Source organism: Rissa tridactyla, chromosome 1 (genome assembly GCF_028500815.1).
Source record: "Rissa tridactyla isolate bRisTri1 chromosome 1, bRisTri1.patW.cur.20221130, whole genome shotgun sequence".
NCBI classification, from domain to species: Eukaryota; Metazoa; Chordata; class Aves; order Charadriiformes; family Laridae; genus Rissa; species Rissa tridactyla.
The window spans coordinates 34867792-34892699 of record NC_071466.1 but is presented as its reverse complement, the minus strand read 5'-3'; the positions used below and the strand labels follow the sequence as shown (position 1 = coordinate 34892699).

At 39.0% G+C, this 24908-nt stretch overlaps 1 protein-coding gene across 4 annotated transcripts in view; it reads left to right on the top strand.

Annotated features, from left to right (window-relative positions):
* GTF2F2 (general transcription factor IIF subunit 2) overlaps positions 1-24908 on the top strand; it is a 93222-nt gene that overhangs the window by 5262 nt on the left and 63052 nt on the right. For 3 of the 4 annotated variants that reach the window (XM_054206153.1, XM_054206138.1, XM_054206145.1), the window contains exons 2-5: positions 2611-2684; positions 3194-3212; positions 4642-4786; positions 12941-12979. In XM_054206153.1, coding sequence (XP_054062128.1) covers positions 2611-2684; positions 3194-3212; positions 4642-4786; positions 12941-12979 — 277 coding nt within the window. The remainder of the gene's footprint in view (positions 1-2610; positions 2685-3193; positions 3213-4641; positions 4787-12940; positions 12980-24908) is intronic. The other variant, XM_054206127.1, reaches the window with a different exon arrangement.

The window sequence follows — 24908 nt, the reverse complement described above, 5'->3', positions numbered from 1 at the left end:
GCCATGGTACTTCTGTGCATAATAGCTTGTGTGCAGGGGGAAATTGCTCCAATCTCACATTTGTTGTACTAATGTGTCATGTTCAGTCTTTGTAAAAAGCCATCATAGAAAAGACAGTTGTAATTGCTGAATGGTGGGGAAAAAACCTGTGATCTGCAGATCTATGTGATCTGCAAAACGCTGCACTCGGCGCTTATAGCTGATTGAGCTGGCTTCTTGCAAGGAAAGGTAGACGTGGCTAGAATTGATGCCATGTGGTGGAGCAGAGAAGGTAGAGAAGTTCCTTGTTCCTCTGGGGCTAAACTGAGAAGCTTGAAGTGCCTCACCAGGGCTGGATGCACGGACACATGAGCTGAGCTGGGAGCTCCTCTGTGCAGCAGAGCAGCAGCAGCCACCAGCGCAGCTCACCTTTTGAAGTCCTGGGGAACTGCGCACTCATAAAGTGTTCAGATTTATAGGTGTTCATCAGCAATAGCACCGTATATCAAAACAAACACTTAACCTTTTGATTTCACAGAATAAGTGGTGTTTGTCATCTTTGAGCTTGCCTGGTCTTTAAAGAGAACCGGAGTAACTCTGCTGAGCACTGGACACCTTCTCCTGGCATTACTATCTCCAGAAAAAGGAAGTGCTGTTGCTGCTGCACACAGGTGTGCATGCTTCATCACATCTGGGACACATCTGGGAGTCTGAGGAGTGTGAGAATGCGGCACAGCAGCAGCAACAAGGCATTGAGGCTGCCTGTCGAAGTGCCAGATGCTGGGGTCTAGTTTACCTGGCAGTAGTTAGCTGGTACTTTTTTGGCCAGAGAGTGGAGAGGCAGGCTGTGAGTTCAGCTAATGCTACGTTGTTGGGAAAAAGAGGAAAAACGGATCCGCTTGGAAAGCCAGCTTCCAGCTTGTTGGTTGGTTACGTAGGCGCCTTTACTATCCATGATGAGCCATGGTCACCGATGCTGCAGATACCAAAACCTTTGTAACTGAAGTAATTTGTATGTAGGTGAGTCATCATCGCTGGAGGATGTTTTATTCCTTGGATGTATCAGGTGAAGCAGGGCTGCTTGTTCCTGTCCCTGCACTGACCTCTGCTTTGTGCAGCCGTTTGGGAAAATGGGTTGGGAAAGTGAGCTGGTTTGGTTTTTCCATCCACTAAATACAAAATCAGCACAGCTAAAACGTGGAAGTCCCCCACACCTCCCAGCCAGATCAGTGTGCTCTTTCTATACGCTGACCAGCTGCACAAAAACTTTTCCCAGTGCAGTGAAGGGGTGGGAATGAGTGACGGGGGCAGATCGGCCTAGGGTAGTTCTGCTTTTGGAGAAGTGGACATCTGGTGGGAGTAGGGCTGCTATTTGCTGCTCAGTGTGTCTGAGGTTCCCAAACTCTAAGCCGTCCCTTCACATCACCTTTTGGTCTCTGAGTTGTAATTGCCTAACTTCTTATCATTGTGCTTGGTTGGTTGATTTTTTTTATCTTTTTTTCCCCAAAGAGATGATAATTTCTAATGAATATTTAGTGTATAAACTCCTTACACTAAGAATATGATGCTTATCTCTTTTTGCCTTTCATGATTGGATAATTGTATTTGAGATTGAAGGTATTATAAGATTTTCCCCTCATTTGGGGAATCTGGGACTCTACACTGGCCTTGTTTTTGTGCTACTTTATTCTTTTTACTCTCCCTAATGGAATGTATATGTAACAGCTTGGGAAGTGGGCCCGTGTGAACCTCATGAGGTTCAACAAGGTCAAGTGCAAAGTCCTCTACCTGGGTTGGGACAACCCCTGGTATCAATTACAGGCTAGGGCATAAATAGATTGGGAGAAGCCCTGCAGAGGACTTGGGGGTACTGGTGGATGAAAAGCTGGACATGAACTGGCAATGTGCACTCACACCCCAGAAGGCCAACTGTATCCTGGGCCGCATCAAAAGAAGCATGGCCGGCAGATTGAGAGAGGTGATTCTGCCCCTCTGTTCTGTGCCGGTGAGAACCCACGTGGAGTACTGTGTCCACCTTTGGAGTCCTTAGCACAGGAAAGCCATGGACCCGCTGGAGCGGGTCTCTAGGACGGCCACGAAGATGATCAGAGGGATGGAGCACCTCCTCTATGAGGACAGGCTGAGAGAGTTGGGGTTGCTTTGCAACTTTTCAGTACTTAAAAGAGGCTTATAAGAAAGATAGGGAGAGACTTTTTAGCAGGGCCAGTTGCGATAGGACAAGGGCTGATGGTTTTACACTGAAAGAGGGTAGATTTAGACTAGATAGAAGAAGGAAATTTTTTATACTGAGGATGGTGAGACACTGGAACATGTTGTCCAGAGAAGTGGTAGATGTCCCATCCCTGGAAACATTCAAGGTCAGGTTGGACGGGGCTCTGAGCAGCCTGATCTAGTTGAAGATGTCCTTGCTCATTGCAGGGGGGTTGGACTAGATGATCTTTAAAGGTCCCTTCCAACCCAAACCATTCTATGATTCTATATTGTCTACTATATTTACGTCATACTGTATTCTGAAGTGGTCAGGGTAAAAGTATTTAAAGTATATACACATACACAATTTATATAAAGTTTTAAATCTGCTTTTTTTTGAAATCTGTCGTCTTTTCTTAGGTCCCCAAATACTTGTCGCAACAGTGGAATAAAGCTTCAGGAAGAGGTGAAGTGGGAAAACTAAGGATTGCCAAGTAAGCCCTTACTGTACCTTTATTGGTTACGTTCTTGAAAGTTACCTGCAGTAAAATAGATTATGTTGCACCTTTTATAATACATAATCCTGTTTCTTGCAAACACTGTGCATATTTCTCTGATATCTGAATGTTACTTGCTTGTATAGTGATTATGAATATAAATTATATGAAATTATACTGGGGAGTGGCTGTATCCCTTTACATGATATTTGATTTCTTAAACCCAAGAAATATGCACATCTAACTGGAGAATGTTCTTTAACTTACATGTGCTATTTTGCTACTTCTGTTCTCACCTGCTGACTTTTCCCATTTATTCTTGGGCATCAGCATAACAAAAAAAATTTGAACAGCTCAGGAGTGAAGATGAGTAACAAAACTAGAATTTGAATTTTCTTTTTGATTAAAAAAAAAAAAAGCAGGGAAAAAGTAGAAATAAAAAAAGGGAAACAATACTTGTGGAATTAGATTATGGAAACTAAAACATTGAATATTTTCTTTTGCAGAAATCAAGGAAGAACAGAAGTAAGTAATTACTAAATACAAAGGCTGTGAATGTGTTATATTTTGAATTCTAAGAATTGTTTATAACATGCTGGTTTCTCATGTCACGCATTTTTTGTTACACCTGTAACGAAGCATTCTACCACAGAATCAGGAGAGAATTCTGTTCGTAGCTCTGCCCATAGATTTACTTTGGGACTTTCATCAGGTCTCTTTGTTCCCTCAGTTTGTTTAGCCATCTGTAAAAAGCAATTGTAGTAGTGACCTTCTCTCGAAACGTTTTGAAATGTGTTAGTGCAAAAGGCTGTCTGAGAACTGAGGAGGAGGATGATAAAGCAACAGAAGTTGGAGAAGGAGGCTTGCAATTTCAGGAAGTCTTTTATTTGGAATTTGGTTCCACTAAATATAAAGCAATTGGAAGCTTTTTGTGCATGCAAAGTTAGCTGCTTTAATTAGCAGCCTCGGTGAATGATAGTTATTTCCCATATCTTTTACAGGAGATAAAGGAAGTTGTATTCATTACAATTACTTCAAATATCGTGTAGGTCTGTCACTGAGTTGGAAGAAACTACGGACAAAAAAAAATGTCAGGGAAGCAGGCTGCATTTGCCATTTGATAACCTGGCCAAACTCCTTTTGGTGGAGAGGGTTCTACTGGAGGTTTGGATGTTTGATTGGATTCTTCTAGGTTGGAATATATGAGCCAACCTCCCTAATTTTGTGAGCGCCACACCAAAATTTTGATATTGATGAGAGCCACGAAGCTCATTTTGCAGTCGGTGTAGAGCCAAGCAGTGAGGAACCCCCTGAGAATGGGTGGCTTCCCGAGGACCCTGTTGCTGCATGGCAGAATGGGGCTGAGCGGAACGTACAGGAAAAGTGCGCAATCCCGCTCTGAAATATCCCTCTTCAGGTTTCTTGTTGTGTCCTGCAGCTAGGGATTCTGGTTACCTAGTCCCCCTGGAACCTCCTCAGCTTCTGTTTTGGGCATACAATGTAAACATAGCAAAGGAGATGTATTTGAACCTCTCCTGGGCTGCATGCGTTTCAGGAATCCCTGGGCTAATAACACTTGCTGTGGTACATTGGCGCTTTTTCTGCAACTCAGCTGGCCGTGTTAAACATTTTAAAGCACTCATGCTGAACAATGTCTGAAAACCTATCATGCCTTACATTTTAATAAGTAAGATAAAATTGTTCTCTGACTTCAGGAGGAAGTAATTTACAGTTTTTTTAAAAACATAAATAATTTTTATTAAGTACGTGAAAGCACTGAATTGTCTATTTCAACAAGAGATCAATATAGTGAGACTCTTATCCCACTCTCTATGTTTTTGAAATGGAAATGTGCTATACTGCTTGTGTTTTTCTCTTTTTTTTGTTTCCCCATAACTCGTAAAGCTGTGTAATTGAGTCTGTTTAGTAACACTGTGGTAATTGTGGCTGTTAGGTGTCGTTTACTTTGAATGAAGAGCTTGCAAGCATCAATGATATTGGAGGAAAACCTGCTTCAGTCAGTGCACCAAGGGAACATCCATTTCTTTTGCAAAGTGTGGGAGGACAGACCTTAACAGTGTTCACAGAAAGTTCAGTTGGTAAGTTGGAATTAAAGTTATTTGTTACGATTCTAGTATGCACGATTTCAATAAACTGAATGCTGTAAAGGCCAGAAGACTCAGAAGTCAGCTTTTGGGTCTCTTTTATTGTTAACTGCATAAGTAACACTGTTGTACTTTTTTTTGTGTCTATCTGCATACGATTGAACTTCTTCAGTTGAACATCTTCTGTTCTTCATAAGATTGAAGAACTAATTTAAGTTCTCATCACAGGGTTATCATGTCCATTTAAGCTGTGGGTCTGCTGAAGAGAGCATGGAGTGCAGTACAGTACATTGTGTATTCCCCTCTAGGATTTTCACTGGAAAAAATGTTTGTGTATTCCCATGTACTTTTGGGATAGACTAATTTATTTATTTTTTTCTCCTTGAATTGGTCTCTGCTGTGAATATAGTTTTATATGAATGGCGATTCTTCCTCTGTCCACTTGAACAGATCCACTTTAGCAATAAACACATCTGTTCACCACATTTTCTTGAAGTATATCTTTGAAGTGTGTGTGTGTATATATATATATGTGTGTGTGTTTTAAGTGTATTAAAGCTTAATAAGGCCACAACACCAAACAGTGTACCAGTAAGGTTATAATTTTTCTCACTGGATTTCAACTGTTTGGCCTGCCTTAAGTTCAGCTCAGTAGCTGTATAGGATATTCAAGGTCATATGTCCTAAATTACATGTTAGACTTAAGGGACGTAGTAGTGATACACTGTACAATAAGTTCATCAGACTGCCTTGCGTGTAACTCCCATGCGCTGTAAGCTTTTCTACTGATATTACTCAGTCACGTTCTGGATGTTAGAGAGAGGGAAGGAAGACGTGTGCAGAGCAGATCTCATTGTCTGCAGAAGGCATCTCAGTTTCAAGCGCTTAGGTTTTGGTGTCCCCAGGAGACAAGTAATAGTAATATTTTTTGATACCTCTGCCTTCTGTGGCGTAGAAAAACTACAGCGTGACCAGCTTTTGATGTTTTGATCTTCATACGCTGGCAAGTAACTGCTGTGATGGCAGTGTCATGCTTTATCAAATAAATGAGGGAGGGAGAATTGCAACTCACAGGACAGTTAGAATACTTAGTAAGTTTGACTATGTCCTTTTTAAAATCTATTTTAAGGATTTAATGGCTGAGCATTGAGATACTAAGGTACAAGTAGCTTGGCTATCTCAGTTGTGTCCAGAAACACAAGCTCTTACACTACAACCAGGCACTTTTCATTTGTGATCCCTTTCTCTGAAACTAATGTAATCGTGTTATTGGGTTTTCACTTTAAAAAAAATTGTATTTTCATGTGTATGACTTACAATATTTTCAAAATGCTGGGTTTTATAATTCATAGATTACAAGTGTGGAAAGAGGGAGCAAGTTTTCAAGAATGTTGCAAGCATTTTAGTAGTACCTTTTTCATTTCATCCTTTTTCATTTCTCTGTGCCCCACCCTCAGAATGTTTGACAAAAGAGAGAGATTTCAGGTGTGAAGATGTGTTTAGAGTATACGTGCAGTGACTTTTGCATGGTTGCTGCAAATCCCATGGCATTTTACTTCCCAAGACACCTTTTGATACAAAATACTGCTTCAAAAGTGGTAGCTTAAGCTGTAGTGAGTGCAGATACTGACTTGAATGTGGAGTATTTGTCATCAGAATGAAAGTCATTAGAATGTGATAGCTAGAAGATGCCCATTTATTTCTGGTTTACCATCTGTAATACCAGTGTCTCGAAACATTTAGGTACTTAGCTGTCCAATTTTTATTTAACCAATTAAAAATTTTGCATTTCTTAACAACTAGAAAATGTTATTCAAGGACCATGGATCTATTGAGTAGAAGCTGTTACATTAATCAGGAGCAAAGGGTAGTGAGTGAAATGAGAAATGTTTGGAATGAAGCACTGAATAAGCATAGACCCTGTCAAAATTGTTTTTGCTTCAGATTAGCAAGCATAACGTGCAGTCAGTGAGTTTTCATGAAAACTTGCTTAAATGCAAAATGGCTAAAATGTGTTGCTGTTGTGTTAAAGCTGGCGTTGGCAGTACAATCAACAATAAACTTTAATGTGCTTTTCTTGCCTGACTTTTTTGGTTGTAAAGATGAATGTGACACAAATATTCCAAATCCCAGTCAGATTTCTTACAGGCACCATGTTCCTGTAGCCACACTCTTGTGTTTAAATGTCTGTCGCTGGTATGTTTTGAGCTCCACAGCCAATTTCAGCAAATTTCATAGTCAATTACGGCTAGTGTGAAAACAGGTGTCTGAAGAGTAGAGCAAAACTATATGGATATCCCAACTGAAAGAAAGGCTGCTACCCTGTTTGATGCCAGAAAGTCCACATGGGAAAAACCCAGTATAATTATATCAACCATGGAAAAATACTCAATAAAAACTTACATGTCTTTGCACATCAGTCAATCCGCAGTAAGAGACAGTCACAGGAAATTGAAATTCATTCATTCTTATGTTCACAGACCAGTATTTGTCTTCAAATTATAATTGGCATATTTCTGTGAAAAGCATTGGGGATCTTGTTCCTTTTTCTTTTGCAAAGCGCACCATGTAACAGAATCAATATGCCAGCTTGAACCGTGGGCCAAAGATTAAGCTGGTATGGAAGTGCAGATGGCATTGCTAATGTTGCATCTGGGAGGATGCATTTGAAGAATTATGCAAATGAAATATGGATTAAAAAAAAGTGTTTCATGCACTATTTCTCTCATTCAATACCCTTTTTGAGGACTGAACTTGCCTAAAATGGAGCATAAATGACATAAACCTGTTGGATTTCTTTTCTAAAGGGTGGGGGGTTTTTGTTTGGGGCTTTAAGGTTCTTTTTCTGGTTTTTGGAGCACATTTAAAGCCCTAAAATGTATTCAGTGTGCGGTCCTCTAATCCTGGGATCCTTATGTTGTAGCGACCATCTTTTTGATGGTCTTTCAGAAAATGAATGAGAATGACTCTGAAATATTTTGTGATCTTGGAAGATGCTGCAGGGACTGTACATATTCTGGGTAATTTGGCACTTCACATAGACTCTTCAGGTCACTGAGAGCAACTAAGAGAGATCAAATTTGACAAGTAATTTAATATTTTCTGCATCGTGTAATTTCTAGACTTCTGACTGGATTTTCTGTGTGTTTTCTTTTGTCTTAACTGAACTTGCTTCAAAGACCTGCTGTAGTTGGAAGAAATCCTTTAGTTCTTACATTGTAAACCTTTGCATCTCTGGTGGTTCCATATTAGCTAATGGACAGCAGTAGGCTCTTCTGAGGTGCCACTTTTTTATGTCTGGAGTAATGAATTGCAGTTTCTTGGTCTTCTGCAGTGTGCGTACTAGATCTGAACTAATATAAAGCTAGATAGATACTGTTAAAAATCTGGTCTACGCTGGCTTTCACATGTGGTGCACTTTCTGTTTAGACTAACTCTGGGGTTTGTCCTGTTTCTTTTCTTTTCCTATTTCTGTATTTTGAAATAGCTCTAATTAGTAATACAGAGCAGTACAATACACTCTGGAAGTAGCAGTTGGAAGGTATGTCCCTACTTTCTTTGCGTTGTCTTCATTGCTGGGCGAATCAGTAAGACCTGCGGTGGTGTTCTGAACATCAGTTTAGCAAAGCTGGCGGGAAGCGTGGCTTCTGTGACGACTGCAGAGGGATCCAAAGCACAGTTGTCTCTTGCTGTCTAGGCTGGTTTTAGTATTATTTCTGCATTAAATATGAACTACATTCTGTTCCATAAACATCACCATATGTACATCAACAGTTGCTATGCAACAATGCTATTTGTGCTTCCAGTCATTTTATCTTATCTTTGTCATCAGCTATCATAGCTGTAATTTTTTGGGCGGGAGAGGAAAGGAGAGCATTTTGCATATATTTCAATGTCTTGTATTGAACAAAATGAATTTTTCATATGTGTATATAGCTAAGAACTATCTAAGGGCAAGTAATGGGTTTGATATAGGGTGTGTTTGGTTAAAATAGTTGGCTTTTTTTTTTTTTTTCTCAGCTTCCTAGTGGCAGACACCCTGGCATAAGGAAGTGCTGTAATTTGACAGTTTTTTTTCTTGGTTGAAGGAATGGGAACATGCTTTTGTTAAACATTTAACAACAAACTTTTCTGATTGCGATTATAAATTAATTCCCTTACTGCTTTAATTGCCTGTTGCTTAATTTTTCTGCCAGCAGGTAGTTTAGGATTGTTGTCTCTAAATATAAATAAAAAATGCAGCTATGTTATGGATAATGATAAAAGTTTCTTACTGAGCCTTGTTCTTGGAAAAACGTGCTACTAATGTGACTTGGGAAAATGCAGACCTTGGCAGGCAATTGCATCCTTAACTGTAAAGGACTGATGGGTGGAGAGGAACATTGTACACTGTAGGCACAAATAAAGTATAAGATATATCTGTGAAGTTGGGTAAGATGACTCATTTTATTGAAATTTTGAATATATCTTCACAACTCCCCCTTCATAGGTGGGATTGCCTTAATGCCTATTTTGGTGACTTTAAATCCCTTCATGCTTGTTCCATCTTACTGAAAGTAAAAATTGTTTAGAGAACTCCATTGACAGCATGAATACCAGACCTTTGTTTCTGAGCAGCATTCATGCATGAATTGTTTCACTGTTTCGTGCTTCACAGAGGATTGCTGCCTCTTAACACTGCGTTCTCTGGTTTTCTGAGTCTTCTCTTACTTCAGAATCTCAATGAAATTCAATTTTTTTTTTTTGTATTCCTGTTCAATAATACACATAACTCTGCCTGTATATCTTAGAACAGCTCCTTTATTCCCACACCCCTTGAATATTCTCCCCTTGTTTACGTTGTTTTTTTTTCCCTTTATACAGCTTCTCATATATGAAGACACCTTCTCTGAGTTTGTACATGAATCACGCCTACTATATAACTTAACGTGTTTGTATTCCAGTGAAATTTAATAGTCAGAGGTTTGTATTCTATATTTGGTATATTTGTATTTTGAAATATCAGAAATACCCAGCCATTTAAAGAAATGTGAAGGGAAGGAACACTGATATAAATCCTGGAAAGGTGTTTCTTTCTTTCATTAAAGCAGTTACTCCTATGATTACATTTAATTATTTCCAGTAAAATACATAGCACTCAGAATCTTGATGCCTTGTGATAGTACCTCTGATCTCATTAGATGAATGTTTGGCTTCTCAAATTTTTCACCAAACTCTGATTTAGGAGATAAACGCCCTCCCTCATCCTTCTGCCGTCTTAGCTGTGCTGCTGCAGAGTTTTGATGTATGTCTGTCTACTCTAACAGTCCTTTCCAATTGTCTCTATTTGTTCGGGCTGTCACTTAACCACGCATTCCAGTCTCCAAAATGCTTTGGGGCCTTACTTAATGCTTCTTTGTTCCTTTATGTACTTTATTCTTTTATGGACTGCTATTAGCAGAAGAGGAAAACCTATCAGCAGCCTCAGGATCAAAAGAAATAGAAGCAACAGCAGCCTTTCAGATCTCTGGCATTTATGCAAATTTCCAAATATTTGTGAGGATCATAAAGAAGATGCAACCCATGATCAGAAAAGCAGAATGTGTGACTCAAGCTAGTCTAATTACACACAGCATTTTGATGGGTCGAGATTTTGTATGTATTATTGGGACATACGGTTCATTTAGAAAGCAACTGGGACTGCTTATATCATCTCTCTTCTCCATCTCTAAAAAATGAAAATTATATTTATTTACTTACTTCATATGAGTGTTGTGAGGATTAATGAATTATGTAAAATGGGTTCAGCTGGATAGCGGGGTGAGCTAATTTTCTTTTCATTTTTGTTATTAAAACTATTGACTGTTAATTCCTGTACAAATTTAAACAATTGAGGATATAATGCACAAAATACATGGGATCTTAGAATGGGCTCAGTGTGATGGGAGTAGAACTGGCTTTCTGCCTACTTCAGTGACTTTGGTTTTTTCAGTCTCACTGATGTATGTGTAAAAAAAAAAAAAAAAAAAAAAAAACCAAAAAAACCCAACCCCTTCCCTAACCACCCCTCCAAAAAAACCCCCCACCAACAAAAAGCCCAACAACCAACCAAACAACCCCAGCCTGTTGATATTTATCTGTGACTTGCATGTTGTGGAGGAAGCTGAGCAGCTGTAGTCTACATTGATAAAATATATTGGGTAGACATAGTACAACTTCCTTTACCACCCTTATGTTATTAGTACTGAGATTTTTGAAGCAGATACTTGTGACGTAATAATAACAAGAAGAAATTGTCTAATGATGGGAAAAAAAACCCCCACACACTTTTTTTTGCAAGGCTTGAATTTTGTCTGGGTTTTTTTTGTCTGTGTTGTTGAGGGCAGATTCTGTTGCTACAAGCCAACATACACACTCCCCCTGTAGACATGACACACATTTATTGTTATTTGAATCAGAGATGCCGTTAACAATTTTTACGTGTGATGTCTTATGCAGTAGTATTGGCTAGGTAGCTAGTCTTTTCATTGAAACAGAGTTAGAAAGAAACAGCTTTAAATCCAGCTGGTTCTTACATCTCACTCCAGGCAGGGATTGGTATCTTCGTATATTTGCACATTTCTTCATTATGTCCTCTTAGCTTCTTGTGTGCGTACTGAATGTTTTCCTAATTAAGTTATGACTGAGTTGGAGTATTGGTGGGGTAATAACATTATGCTGTAAATGTGCTAAATACACACAAAAAAAGTCAATGAGAAAATACATGCTTTTCTGCAAACAGGCTATCCTCCACATATATCTGAAAGTTGGCAGAGTTCTTAACTTGCTTTATGAATGCTCATGGGTGGGAAGAGACCATATAATGAGGTTTTCTCACTGAGAAAGTACATGCCTTCAGCTGCTGAGACTAATGACAGCCACCGGTAAAGAAAGAAGGATCTGCAAGATACCGCTTTTTCCATTTGCATTAGTCTTCAGGCTGCCAGCCATCTCAGTGAGTAAACAGGGCCATCAGCCATGAAAGCCAGCAAGAATCAGTGGCAAGAAAAAGGTTTTGTAAAATATTTCATGTTTTCAGGTCTCTTAATACGCAGCCTGTAAAAGGCAGAAATGATCAAACTGACTGAACTCAAAAATTACTTTCCGAGTTAGAGCAGTAATTCACTCGCGCCTGTAAGTAAATAGTCTGTAATGATAGCTGTGACATCTCTGAGTTGAAAGCTAAGGACAACTCTATTTTATGATTTTAACTGTATTTCAGATAAGTGAAAGTGTTCATGTTATTTTCTACCTTAGAAGGTGCGTAAAAAGGAGAAATATAGGAGGAGCAGTCAAATTTCAGGTTGTCATTTATGTAGAGGTTTAATTTCGTAGGATTTGGTAAGTGTTAGAAATGAGTTTACCAAAATACATCCGCCGGCTGCCATCTCTTCAAATGCTGGGTTGTAATTTCATGCAGAAAGCTGTTTCTGAATCTGACTCTGCCATTCACCCGAGTGATAATTTTTTGGCAAGTCGCTTTTCAACACTTATGTCTAGGTTTTTCCTTCATACGTGCTTTGATTCTCTGCTCTGTGGAACAGGGGACGTTTCTGATTACGCGTAATTTCTGTACCTGACAAGTTGGGCTATCGTACCATTTGAGGGCCAATGGTCAGAAAGGGAAAAGACTGAAGAAATAAATCCTTGCGGGATCTGCAGAAAGGGTACAGAAGAGGTTGATCAAGTTCAAAAATTTACCTAATGCCAATTAAGAGTATTCTTCTGCAGGACCTTGATTTTTTTTTTTTTTTTTTCAAATATACAAAAATAATATTCATTTGTCTAGAGTGACCAGTGAAATACATGGATACCATTAATTGCTGAAGTATAATGCTACTACTGATTTTGTATAAATGTGTAACTTCGTTCCTGCAGAGCTCGATCAGAGATTTAATGGAGTTCTCTCATATAAGTTGTGAGCTTGGGCACTAAAGGAGATATTTTTTCTTTTGTTGCTCACTGTGGCAAACTATTCTTCAGAAAGTAAATTTATAAACATTGATCGAGCGATTGTGATTTTATCATAATTTATCATTCTTTGCTTTGCAACCCACTTTTTAGATGTATTTCAAATAATCAACACAGAAACATTACGTTTCCTTTTTGTTCATTTGTCTTTTTTTCCAGAAAGCCAACCAGAAGAAAAATCTGAAAGCAGCAGCGCTGGTGAGTGTGGACACTTTATTTGAAACACTTAAGAAATTGCTTATGACCGCACCTTTTCAGTCTTACTTTTCAATAAATCAATAGATTTAAAAAAAAAAAAAAGTGGTTTTTTTTAATATTTCTAGGGTAGAATATCACAAAAATGAAAAATGACTTCATAAACTGATTGTCTACTGTAACCAAAAGCTTAAATTATTAATATTTTTTATTTAAATGAAGGGGAGGAAAATGATGAGGGAGAGCTTTAGAAATGTAATGTTCTTTTGAATATTATTTTAGATATTATTTTTCTTTATTTCTCAGCTCTTTTGTCTTTTTTTTAGATTGATTGTCTGTATCTTTCAGTTTGAATTCTTTCCTCTTGATTGGAAAGCTTGTAGCAAATTTCCACATCTTTTGTTCTTTGATTTTAATTGCATAGACTGCACACTCAGAAAATTAGTGTTCTAGTATTGTACTTTCTTCAGTTTTTCTAATGAAAAAAATCTTTCTGCTGAAAGATTTATAAATTCTTTGGAAAGAGTCAAAAATGGTTAGTTGACTGATATTAACTACCAGTTACGTGTTAGTCAGTCTAATGATGTCTTGAGTACAGTTCGAAATTCGAAGGGGGCTTCTCAAACTGCAGTTGCTACAGTCGAAGTGTCGGGGTTTTTTACACGCTTCAGAGTACTAAATAGAAGTATTGCCCTTAGATTAGTATTTTTTTATGAAATGGGCAATGTGCTTAGATCAGATAGATTCCTAAGGCTACCTGATATCCTAAAGATTTTATTTCAGGTTGGAGCTAGTCTGTGCAGGCTTCCTTTACAGTCAATGGAAGGAGATGATTCCAGAAAGTTGTATTCTAACATAGGTGTGTGGAAGTGCAATTCCCCAGCAGCTGGAGCAGAGCTCTCTTGAGGACTTGTGCTCCTACTCAGCTCCCTTCTCTTCTGTTAAAGCCTTTGGGCTTAAATTGCCGAAATTCCCAGATGGGTACACGACAGCATGAGAATCCTACAGTGTCAAGTAGTGTTTAATAAAAATCCCCTTTTCTGCTTTTATTAAAGAGATGTTTCAAAAATATCATTAACGTACTAGGGCAAATAAGTGCCAATGTTAGCAAGAGCCTGTGAACCTGGGAAACTAGACACAGCTAATACAAAATATATAGACAAATCTCAGTCTTGTTAGTAGAGGGATTACGTCTGATGCACACAGATTAAATAGTACTGGGACTGGGCTGGCACTCTTAAGTGATAATGGCAGAGATAGTAGATGGAATGGAAAGAGTCTCATGCTCCTGTCTTTCTTAAAAAAACAATTCCTAAACATAAGACCAATGCTAGTGGGTTTTCAAAATGTCTTCTTGAAAGTAATTTTTTGGACACTTCAATGTGGAGATGTCCGGTTTTGCTAACATTTGACTTTTATTTGAATTGCATTTCAGCATCAAATGTTGTCAAAATGTATACTTTGTGTCTAGCCGGGAGTAGGGCTTGGGTTTTGTTACTTGTAGGAGGGAATTCTTTGCAATACTGAGATGCTTTTAATTACACTGGCTTAAGCGTGTCAAAAGACTAGTGTTAGAAATGTACAGTCTGTAGACACGTACTGAATTCAAGGTGTGTTTTATAGCTTACAGTTTTTCTCTCAGTTACTTGTTAAAACCTGTTCACTCTGATTATATGTTAATTGTGGTGCAGCTTTAAGGTTATGAAGGGCTACTTTCTAGAGATTAGTGTTTTATACCACTTGAAAACTGAGACTCGCTGCTGTGGGGTGTTGTACGTAAAGCAGATCTTGAGAGTTTAACTGCTAAAATGAATCAGAGTTTTGATACTTACATTGCATTTCTCTGATGTTCTTCATTTGTAGGGGTGCACCCTTGGTTTTGCTTGGCTTTGGGGTTTTTTTTCTGTTTTGGTTTGTGTTTGAATGATTGAATTATCTGCTCTTCACTCTTGGCGTCTCCTCCTTGTTCTGCAAATATTGTGTAAGGTGGCCACGTGTTTAGTTGTTTGGATTTTTGCTTTGGTCAGAAGAATGAGTTAGTGTGTTCTGTGGGCTGCTTAAATACACTGACGAGATGAGTGCTAAACCCATTTGATGGAATCAAGCTGGTTATGAATTCATTTTCTGAGTGACTGTATTTGGTTACACAGAGGCATTTAAAGGAGGACTCTCAGCCATCGGTTGTGCTTATTTCTTTATTCACTTTTTTGTCAAAACCATCGTGGAACTCAGGTGGCATTTTCCAAACTACCTCTCAAGTAATTCAGGTTATTGAGAGCTCCATTTTGCTGTTGATCTACTTTATCTTGGCCTACAATAAGTACTTTTGAGGCAAATACAATGTCTTTTATGTATTTATGTGGCATTCTAGCAGAACAAGACTGTAATGACTGCTTTTAGGTATTACTGTAATAAAAATACCTAATTTAGAAAGTTAATAAAGGAAATGAATGAGACAACATTTAGAAATCCTTTGACTTATATCCTTAAAAAGCTCCCCCACATTTTTACATTGGGGGGGGTACTGTCAATCTTCAGAATTTCTTACGTCCCAAATCGTTAGGATTATATACGACACTTTTAATCACATTTATTGTTGGGCCAGTTGTGAGCTGCCTCCCAGAAGGCAAGATGTTATCGGTGTTGCCACTCTGCTGGATGTCATTTGGAGGGAGATAAGTGGTACTGGGTCAGACCAAAGGTCGTCTAGCTGGTATCCTGTCCTCAGTGGTGGCCTATTGTAGATGCCTTAAGAAGAGTCTAAGAACAACACAGAAGCATAGTGGTACCTTCCCAAAATACTTTTTCCAGCCTTTAATGATTTGCAGCTCAGGGAGATCCAGACCCAGGTGTGATGGTGTTTTATTTAACAGGCCTTTGTGGATTTTCCTTCTATGAAGTATCCCTGGTGGTTTTTGAGACTGTGTAAACTTTTAGTGTTCATAATATCCTGAATGGCTACAGTCAAAATATTCAGGAATTGAAGCATGCCAGAAACAAGTTTATCTAAACTAAATTTGAGCTCCCTTTGCACATGCAGTTTGATAATTTTAGATTACTTTTTCCATATAAAAATCCTATTTGATTAGTTCATGTGATAAACAGCACTCAGGGATTCAACCAATGTTGTTTAGTGCCTGAAGGCTGGTTTCCGCTAAGTGCGAAAGGGGTGTAGCAAACTACACACTCAGCTAAAGGAGAACAGAAATAAGAATTGGCTATTCTTGTTCCTATATGATGCTGAGCAAGTGATTTTAACCCCAGCTATCTGTACGTAGCTCCTGTTTGCTTATGGCTTTGCTTGCACCTACCTGTAAGTGCTGTTGTAGTTACAGAAGCTGTGAAAACCAAGTATTTCTGCCAGTTAGTGTCACTTGTCCCCCCTCTCCCAAAGAAAAATACCCAGAAGCTGCTGCCATGAGGCTGTGTAGTCTGTTGAGAATGATAAGGTAAAGAAATGCATTCTCATGGAAGAGGAAATGTACTGTCCTTGTGGAAGTGCATTAAATGAAAGTTGCACAGGCAGCAATTGATAATAATGTTGCCTAAGCTTTGAGAATGTAGCTTTGAAAGCAGAGTATTGCTTTGGGGAGGGGGGGTGGTATATCAGCTCTGTAAACAAACTACATATGCATCTTTCTCTTCAAGAATGTGTACATCAGGGAGCGTTAATGCACAACCTACTGCTTGAAGTTCATGAACCTATTTCAAGTCAATTGAACTCCTGTTGTATCCAAATTCCATCTCTTACAGTCTTAAGTTTATAGCAAATAGCAGCCTTCAGTATTTAGCATGCTTTAGGACAGGGTGTTAGTCATCTCTTTTCCCCCAGCCTGCCAGTGAGTAATACAAATGCCTTCTAGTGAAGGGAGAGGCACCATTGGGACCATTTCTGATTTTACTTCAGGTAAAAGGAATAAATTATCTGAGCTGCTGCAGGCAATACGGCGTGAACCTAGTATTAAAATTTTGACAATTGTGAATGTACCTGTTTGACTGCAGACGCAAATATGAGACACTCGAATTGTCTGTAGATCACACTTGCTTCATTTTTTGATGTTGCAATAAAAAAAATTCAGGTGTTGATTATACATGTGTTGGAATATTTGAAATTCAGTGTAAGCACTTTGATAAACGCTGCAGTAAAATCAGCAATTTTTTTGTTAAAGGCACAGAGTTCTTACATTACAACACAGAACTGTGTAAAGCTGCTGAATGCACATTTGATTTCATCCACTTTAGAGTGATTAACATGTATTAATTATACTTCAAAAGTGAAATTCTAACTGAAAAATTATCATTAGGAGGAATAAAACAGTAATTCTTAATTTAAATACTAGCTGAGCGCTGAAGGTAACTTGATTATGGAATCTGCCATTTTCAAGCCACGGAAACATTTTATGTCTTGAAAACATAACTGGATTTGTTGACAGATAAATTTAAAGTACAAGCTTCCCAGCAGTTTTACAGGAGCCATAGTCATTAATGAGACTCTGTTTATAGCTGTTAAAACACAAAGAAGCAACAATTCATGCTTTAAGGTATATGTAGTCAAAGTCTGTCATACTGGTTATAATAAATATTGTGGAGAATCAGGGAAAGTGCATTGGTAAAACAGCAAAAAGGACATGGATTTAATTAGATCAACATGAGCTAGAGTTAAATTCTTTAAGAATTTGCATAATTGGCCTTGGTGTCCTTGGGGCCTGGCTATTTATTTTAGTATGCTTTATGAATGTTCTAATATTTATGTTTGCCTGAGCAGCGCTGATGTATTTATTATCATGCAGTCTCTATCCTGAGAACAGAACCCGATATAAAACAGCGGGAGTTAATCCCACGAGCTTGTTCTGTCCTTCAGCAATGTCTGCATCCAGCTTGTTGAAGCACTGCACTACGGGGAAGCGTGCTTTTGGCTCGTATCAGAGTTCTCAGTCTTCCCTTCTGACTCTCAAGAAATCCCAGGAATTTCAGCCGTGCCTGGCATCGGAGATCGTGACTCCACAAATTGTGTTTGTCTTCTGTGAGGGATTTTGCTGATTATTGCAGTTCACCCACCTACCAGCACGATCACGTTTGGTGGTTTCAGACCTTTGCAGTATTGCAAATTAGAGCCTTGAATGGTGGATCAAAGGGGCAGAGGGAGATCAAATGCTTGCTGCCTTGGCCGATGCAAGAGTGGCGCGTAGCAGATGTAAAGCTAGCAGGAGGCAGTTTCAAAGTAAATGGAAAGAGGTGGTTCTGCACTCAGAATGTAATTGAGCTGCTGAATTCCTTGCCAGAAGATGTGGATGTGAAGGTGGTATTTGCTAAAGGCTTACATGACCTCGGAGGAGACCAAAGAGGTACGTGAAAGAAAATCCACCAAAGGGTACAAAGATGGAGAGGACATCTGATTTAAGAGACCTCATGCCACAAAAAAATGGTGGACACTGGGATGCATACCCAGTGGGAGAATCATACATGTCTGCTCTGCCCTTTGGCTTCTTCATGGATATCCACTTCTGGCCACTTTGCTGGAGTCACAATGCTGAGCAAAGCAGACCTTTAGCCTAATCCAGTACTGTTCCTCCCAGGCTCTGGTGGGTTCCCGTCCTCCCCTCCCCCATTTTTTTCCCCCAGTTCCGTAACTGTTGTTACACAGCTTGCATCAGGGATAGTTGAAGTTTCTTCTTTTTAACCGTGGAACTAACTTTTGAGGGGGAAGTCAATGAAGGCAAAGGCAAGAGCAGCTCTTCTAAGGTTGTGTGTTACCTCTGCCTTTGCTAACTGCAGCTGCGAGAGCACTGGAGGCTGCAGCGCAGTAGGACTCGAGCTTTCTGTATGTTTGAGTCTGGAAACAGTCTAGCAGAGCTCATTTGGTGCTCTTCCTGAGCTATAAGGCTTTTCCAGCCCCAGCATCTTGCCAGCAGCTGTGGTGATAGAGGAGCAGGAACAGCGTGTAGCTGTGCTACAGCATATTGTCTTACTCATGCAGGTTGTCTCAGGGATTTGTCCACTGCACTCTATGGGCAAACCCTAAAATCATCATCTGTGCATGGCAGAAAAGTCTTATAGAGGTGGACTTTATCGCAATATGAGAAGACATAAAATAGCCTACATGTTACATTTCTGCCCTGTTGGGAAAGAATGTTATTTGCTGTTCGGTTTAGACAATGTGTTGGAAATATCACAAGACCTGGCAATGCTGCAAGACCTTAGATAAAGTTACTATTAATAAGATTCCTAACCTGAGAGTACCTTTTTCTCTATTTAGCTGATTCTTATCAGCCTGGCCTGTAGGTCCTTTAATTTGTCTCCTCTTAAATTACCAGTTTCAGCATTGAGAAAATGCACTGCCTTATCCCTAATACTTGCCAAAGGCTTTATTTAAGTAGTAGATAGGCAATAAATGACTGGGTTTGGCGTTACAGTTGCTTGTTCTGTTTACGTTTTTTGATGCTTAGCCTGTTCATTGCTAGTTTGTTTGCTTAATTTTTTCTTCCTAATTGAGAGTCTGTACCCACCTCTGACCTGGTTTTTTTTTTTCCTTCATCTGTTCACTATGGTACAAAATCAAGAACCTACTTTGAGATAACAAGCAGCTTTCTGTGGAGCTGGAGCAGTAGATTTGTAGCTCAAGGTTTTCTGTTGACAGATTTTAGAAAAACTGAATTCCTCTGACTTCTGCTGCAAAAAAGAAAATTGCTTTTCTGAATTCTGACATATGAAAAACCAAATATATATGGTTTTAATTTAACTTTTATTTATTTATTTAGTAATTTCAGGATAATTAGACATTACTTGTGTAGTACAACCTTAATGTTGCGCTGTGTGGGCATCTGCTTTCTCCATAAAGCCGTTCTTGGGTGATTGTCACTGACACGGAGTCCCTCAGCCCTTCTCTTCATCTCCTAGTGCTCAGGAGATGCTGCTCCCTCCCCATCCTCGGTTCTGGGGCAGTCCAGCACTTCAAGACTCCTGACCATCATGCTCACGGCTCTAGCAAGCCCTCATCCAGAAGACCCTCATCTTCTTGGGGCATTTCCCTAGCGAGCAGCCTTGGGCTTTTAAATCTGAATTCTCATCTCCTTGGTGTGCTCCTGTGGCTGGTGAAGTGACACCCCCTTACACGGGACACTGAATCTCCCTTCAGGAGATGTGAGCAAGAAAACTTGCCACCTCCTTTTGGTCAGGCTTTCCATTCCTGGAACCAAGCTGCTGTTGAAAGCTTGGGGTGGGGTGGTGTCAAAGGCAAAAAAAAAAAGATGTATCCTGGAAAAGCGGAGAGATCTAGTTTTTGAGGTAACTGAAATAATGCTTGGGTTGGAAGTAGTGGAATCCCCCTTTAATGTCCAGAAAGACGGTGGGTTTCATGAGCTCTCTGTAAACCAAGGTTATGTCCCCCAAAGTAACACCACCGCTGAACACGGCGATACTGTAGTTGCTTTTAGCATGATAAGGAGAACGTTACAGGCCTTCAGAATGGCTCGATTTGTAACAGTCATCTTCTGACTACTTGGTTTTGAAACCTTAACATGTTGAACTCACATGTCATCATGTCCTAATAGTGTTTTAAATGAGTAGCTGCTGTTTACAGCTATAATTATTGTACCAGCTTTGTGAACAGTTTTGTTTCTGAAGTGGCAGAGCAGTATTCTTCTCTGAAGCTTAAAATGAACAAACGTGGTGTTAAATGATAATGGCAATGATGTTAAACTGTTACCAGCGCAGATAGAAACAGCTTTTTGTGACACTGTTGCTTTAGCTGTGTGTGATACTCTTGCTACACACATTTTTAGGAAAAGAAATCAACCATCTAGGTCTACAGTGTATTTTGCAATTTCTTTCAGAAAGAAACGCAAATGCGCTTTCTTTTTCCAAGTCTTGCTCATCGGCGTTCCTCAGGTGTCATCATACATCTCTCTCCTACCTTCCTCGGTCCTTGCTGCGCTGCTTGTTTCCTGGTATTTTATCGCAAACGATGATGATTTATAAAGGCAGTATTTTGAGACAACATTCTCTGTGATATACCAGCAGATAGGACTTACAGGATGTCTATTTCAAAAGTAATTAAACCCCATATGTTAATTTTCTGATCTTAAATTTCTCATGCCGTATCGGTTGCTTTTGTTTCAACCTAGTAAATTATGCAAGCCTATCTTTTCATGTGAAAATACCTTCAGGTTTTTAACTAGTAGTCACTTTCCTGTCATTTTAAGAATTTCTGCTCTGTGTTGCAGGACAGGAGACAAAATTAGGGTTAGGCAATAGTTATTTAGCAAAGATGAAGTAATTCTATCCTAAGAAAATAATATTTTGTCATAGACCTAAGTTAACTCGCACCCTTCATGCCCAATCCTGATTCATCAGTCAACAGAATTAGGGCAACATGACCCTTCTACCCAAATAAATTAATGGATGAGGCGCACAGCTGTTATTAAATTGGAAAATTTGTTGCCTGCCCTTATTCTGCTTGTATAATAACGGTGAGAGAAGGAGGAAAATAATTTTCTTAAGCTGTTCTCATCTTCTTGAATGGAAACCTTCTAATGCTTTTAAGTAAGAGGTGAAAATAACAATGCCACTGATTGCTGCAAATGATGATGTAGGGTTTTTTCCCTTTTAGGATCTAGAGAAATATCACCTACGGTAAAAAAGAAGTGACCAATTGTCACTTACATGGTTGTAATAGGTACAAATGCAAAAAGGCAATTAAAAATAAGACGTGTGTTGGGAAATGTCAATAGTGCAATTACGATGCTGTGAAACACTGGTCAGGAGGTGAGCAGGTAATGAAGGTGCGGAGTTGGAGCTGTAATTTGACCTTGTTGCGCAGCCTGTGTATTTCACAGCATCAAGGCTACCTCCAGAAACCACATCTGGCTCTAGAAGTCGTTGGGCAGTAAATGACTGGAGACTAAGGAAATACTTCAAGGGAGCATCGTATATGTTTTTTCTGGGTTTATATTCTTTCCTAGGCATCCCTGACAAAGCCCTACAACCTGCCTGGCGAAAGGAAGGGAGGGGTAGGGTGAAAGAAAAATGAAAAGTAGTTGCATGATGGTGGGAGGAACAAGATAAGGGGAAGGATGTGAGGGTCAAAGGATCAAAAATGGGAATTCTGCCCAGAGATGTGAAGGATCAGGGGATGGAAACAGTTCACAGTCACCAGGGGATACTGGGCTAATAGACCTTAGCTGACGTAGTGCAGCCGCTTTTAGGTTTTGTAACGACAAAACATGTAGAAATAAACCAGGTAGTTGGTACCTATGACAGTGTACTGCCAAGTGTGATAAAAGAACCCTTGGCTTCTCCTCCACCGATGGAAAAGATGAGCATCCGAGTGTGGCTATTTTGATCAAGCTATATATATTTTTTTCATGAGCAGTCATTCAAGGAATTCAGAGGGGCAAGGATATTCTTTTTGTAGGGTATGGGGGTCAGTCCTGCCTTCAACTCCATCTGTCCTTTCTGCTTGGTGGCCCCTTTTCTCGCCCAAGAGAATGGGCAGGGAGGCAGGTGGAGCTGACCAAGCCTGGGAGCAGGTTACGTGCCTCCTTGGGGAAGGGGGAAGAAGTTCCTCTTTACTCCTACCCGAGCAATTGAAAGTCATCAGAGAAATTATGGAAATTGTTGTTAACTCCTGGTACTTGTAGGACTGTTCTGATATGGTCATTGTGATCCAAGTCATAATGGGAGAAAAATGAATAGCAATACTTTGCACGCACATTATATTCTAAGTAATGTTAGAAAAACTGTTAGTATTTCTGACTTAAGCACTTGATTTTGCAGCTTTCTCGCTTTCGTAGTAGTGTTAAATATGAAACTTCCAATCTTAAAGAAAAGACGGAAAAGGTAACTGATGTATAACTGGCTACCTTTTCTGGCACACCAGAAAAAAAAAAAAAGTGAGATGGAACACAAGTATCCACCTGAGTGACTGAACATAGGCAAAATATATTTATGTTATTTTTAGCGTATTTATGGAGTAAAAAGGAAACGTTATTCACAGTATGGAGATTTTATGTGGTCATTTTGTTCATATACCAAAGCAAGACACTTCCCCACCCTAGTTTGAAAAATTATTCAAGTTTATAACTAGTTTGAAGTGTCTGATTGTAACTGATATGGTATGACTCAGCATATTTGTGGATTTCTTCAACGTGAACAGGGAAGAGAATGAATTTTTTACCCCCGTCTTCCTTCTGTTTCTGCTGTGTGAATCAAACAGCTGAGGGAGGTGCCTTCGATGAGAGATGGCATGTAAAAATTTCAAACCCTGACACTTGTAGAAATGCATGAGTGCTCATGAAGATGGGAAAAGAAGACAAGATTGAAGTTAGTGTTACAGCAGATGACTTTATATGTATGCCGTAAATGTCAGTATTATTTACACAGAAATAAAAAAAAAAAATGCAGTGAAAAGTGTGTAACATAATGAATCATTGAGTTTTAAATTTTAAAAAACCAAACAACAACACAGGAATTTATTTTTACTAGTGATTAGAGATGTACATTTTTCATTTGAAACTCTTTTTTTTTTTTTTTTTTAAGTGCTCTTTTTCATAGGTTAAGAGGAAAGTAGGTACTCTGAACCAAATGGCTGGCAAATAAAACCTTCCCAGTAAATCTTTTAAGAACAGCTATAGAATATTCTTAGAAGATATTTCAGATGGTTTGAATTTTACCTGTGACTGCCAGCTTGTTAATAGCTTGTATTCCAAAAGTATTTTCTACAATAAATGCAGAGCCATTAAATTCTCTACTGCTTTTTCATGAGGGAAGTCATGCTACGATTTAAAACTGGTACTGCTTTCTGAAGTGCTAACGATTCCTTGATGTTTGGCATCCTAAGAGCCCAACTGAAAGGCAAGCAACCACAATAGATTTTAATTACCATATATTAATTGTTTCAAATCGAATTTGATTTTTGCTGTTTTTCTTTTTTTTCTTTTCAACTGCAGTGACACTTTAAATATCAGTCAAAGTTCCATTACAAGCGAAGGTTATAACCAAAAGCGTTTAAGTTGAAAATGGATGATTTGACATCCTAGGAGCAACAGCCTCCTCCAGACTTTGTGCTTATGCAGGCTGTGTATTTGACAGCACTCAGAGCATGCGTCTTCAAAACTTGTAGATTAGTTATGGAGCTTTTCTAGATTGTCTTGTCACTTTCTCTTGCTCGTGTAGAGAATTGTGTCCACAAAGGGCTTTTTATGTCATTGTTCTGTGTGATGGTGTTTCTAATTCTTGGCCTAGAAGATCAGCAGGATTTTAGATTTCTTTTAGGGGAGCTTTCAAATTTACTTTTCACAGAAGTGTTAGAGGTTCTTGTATGTACAAGATTAGTGGTTAATGAGGATTTTTTTGAAGATATTTGAAAATAACTGGGGGGGGGGTGAAGGAGGGACGATGATGCACAGTGTTGGAATTCTAGCTGGGATGGCCTAGGAGTGTAAAAGAAGTGTGTAAAGAATTGTATTTTACTATATATCTTTTGTTTGTAAATAGTTAATGTATTTGGACAAACTTGGAGAAGTTTTGGTATACATGAACAGTTCTTCAGCTTGTATGTCTGAAAAGTACATCTCGGTACTACTAAGGGTGGATTTTTTTCCCTCTAAAATCTGATAGAAAACTGTTCTCAGCCTGTCTTGTGTTAGCTGTTTTCCTCAGTTGTCACTTCTAGTATGGATTGTATTGCATTTTGTTGACGTTCTTAGTATTTTTTTTTTTTCCTGTACAACATTGATGTTTTGGGGAAGTTGAGAAACTACGTGGTTGTTTTTTTTCATTCTTTAGTAGCATTTGACTTGAATTTGGGGTTCATTTGAGCTGTGAATGATGGTTGGGTTCAAGGATGGACGAAGCTTAAACTTAGAGTTAGTGCAGCTTCTTTTTGCCTTTTGCGATGAATTTTTTTAGTCCGCTTTTGCGGAGTGACTGGTTT